An 875-nucleotide genomic window follows, 5' to 3' on the forward strand; every position below is an offset into this window, starting at 1 on the left:
GTTAGAGAGGAAACAGACGTGTGCTGGCTTCTGTTCAGGTGTGTCATTCTTCATCACCTGGCCGATCCAGGAAGGAGGAGGAGGCTTTTCTGTTTCAGCTGCTCTGCATGAAGCGTTGGAGACTAACCGACGTGATCCGAAGCTTCTCTTTCAGCACATCCTGCATGAGTTGACTGAAGCGTTCGACCCGTTTTCCTGGAGTGGGAACCGTTTCTGACTGTAACACACCTGCTCATTAACACCTAAAGCTTGTTCCTGTGTCTGCACTTGTTTCAGTTTTTCTGTGACTAGAAGCCTGGAGCTTAGAACAAGACGAGTTTGCTCAGAATGATGTTTGAATTCACATGTTGGTCCGAAGCACAGCGGCAGCATCATCACGCGGAGAAAAAGAGCTTCATGGTTCATGTTCAGTGTCAGATGACAGCCGATCTCTAACGTCACCTGTGTGTGTGTGTGTGTGTGTGTGTGTTGTTGTGTTGCTGTGCGTGTGCAGGCGGCCCAGGTGGTTCTGATCGCCCTGTTCGAGCTGAACACGCCAGAGTTCACGATGCTGCTCGGCGCGTTGCCCAAAACCTTCCAGGACGGAACCACCAAGCTGCTGCACAACCACCTGAGGAACAGCAGCGTCGCCATGGTAACGCACACACACACACGACGGTGGTGGCGGCGAGTGTTACGCTGATGTAGAAACGCCGGATTGATGCGTCTGCCTCCTCACAGAACACATGAACCGGTGACACCGGTCCAGTCTCCGGCACTGGTCTCATGTCTTTATCGCCGTGTTCTGGTTCTCTTCAGCTGCAGAGTTCAAGAATATTCAATCAACCAGATGTCCTGCAGGCACTGGGTTACTGGTGGTACTGGTGGTACTGGTG

General features: G+C 52.3%; 1 protein-coding gene across 1 annotated transcript in view; it reads left to right on the forward strand.

Annotated features, from left to right (window-relative positions):
• Window positions 1-875, forward strand: part of LOC103368788 (CLIP-associating protein 1-A-like) — a 61,416-nt gene that overhangs the window by 46,308 nt on the left and 14,233 nt on the right. Inside the window, 1 exon segment of the mRNA XM_008297271.1 lies at window positions 494-634. Coding sequence (XP_008295493.1) covers window positions 494-634 — 141 coding nt within the window.

Source organism: Stegastes partitus, unplaced genomic scaffold (genome assembly GCF_000690725.1).
Source record: "Stegastes partitus isolate 25-593 unplaced genomic scaffold, Stegastes_partitus-1.0.2 Scaffold1204, whole genome shotgun sequence".
In the NCBI taxonomy this organism is placed as follows: Eukaryota; Metazoa; Chordata; class Actinopteri; family Pomacentridae; genus Stegastes; species Stegastes partitus.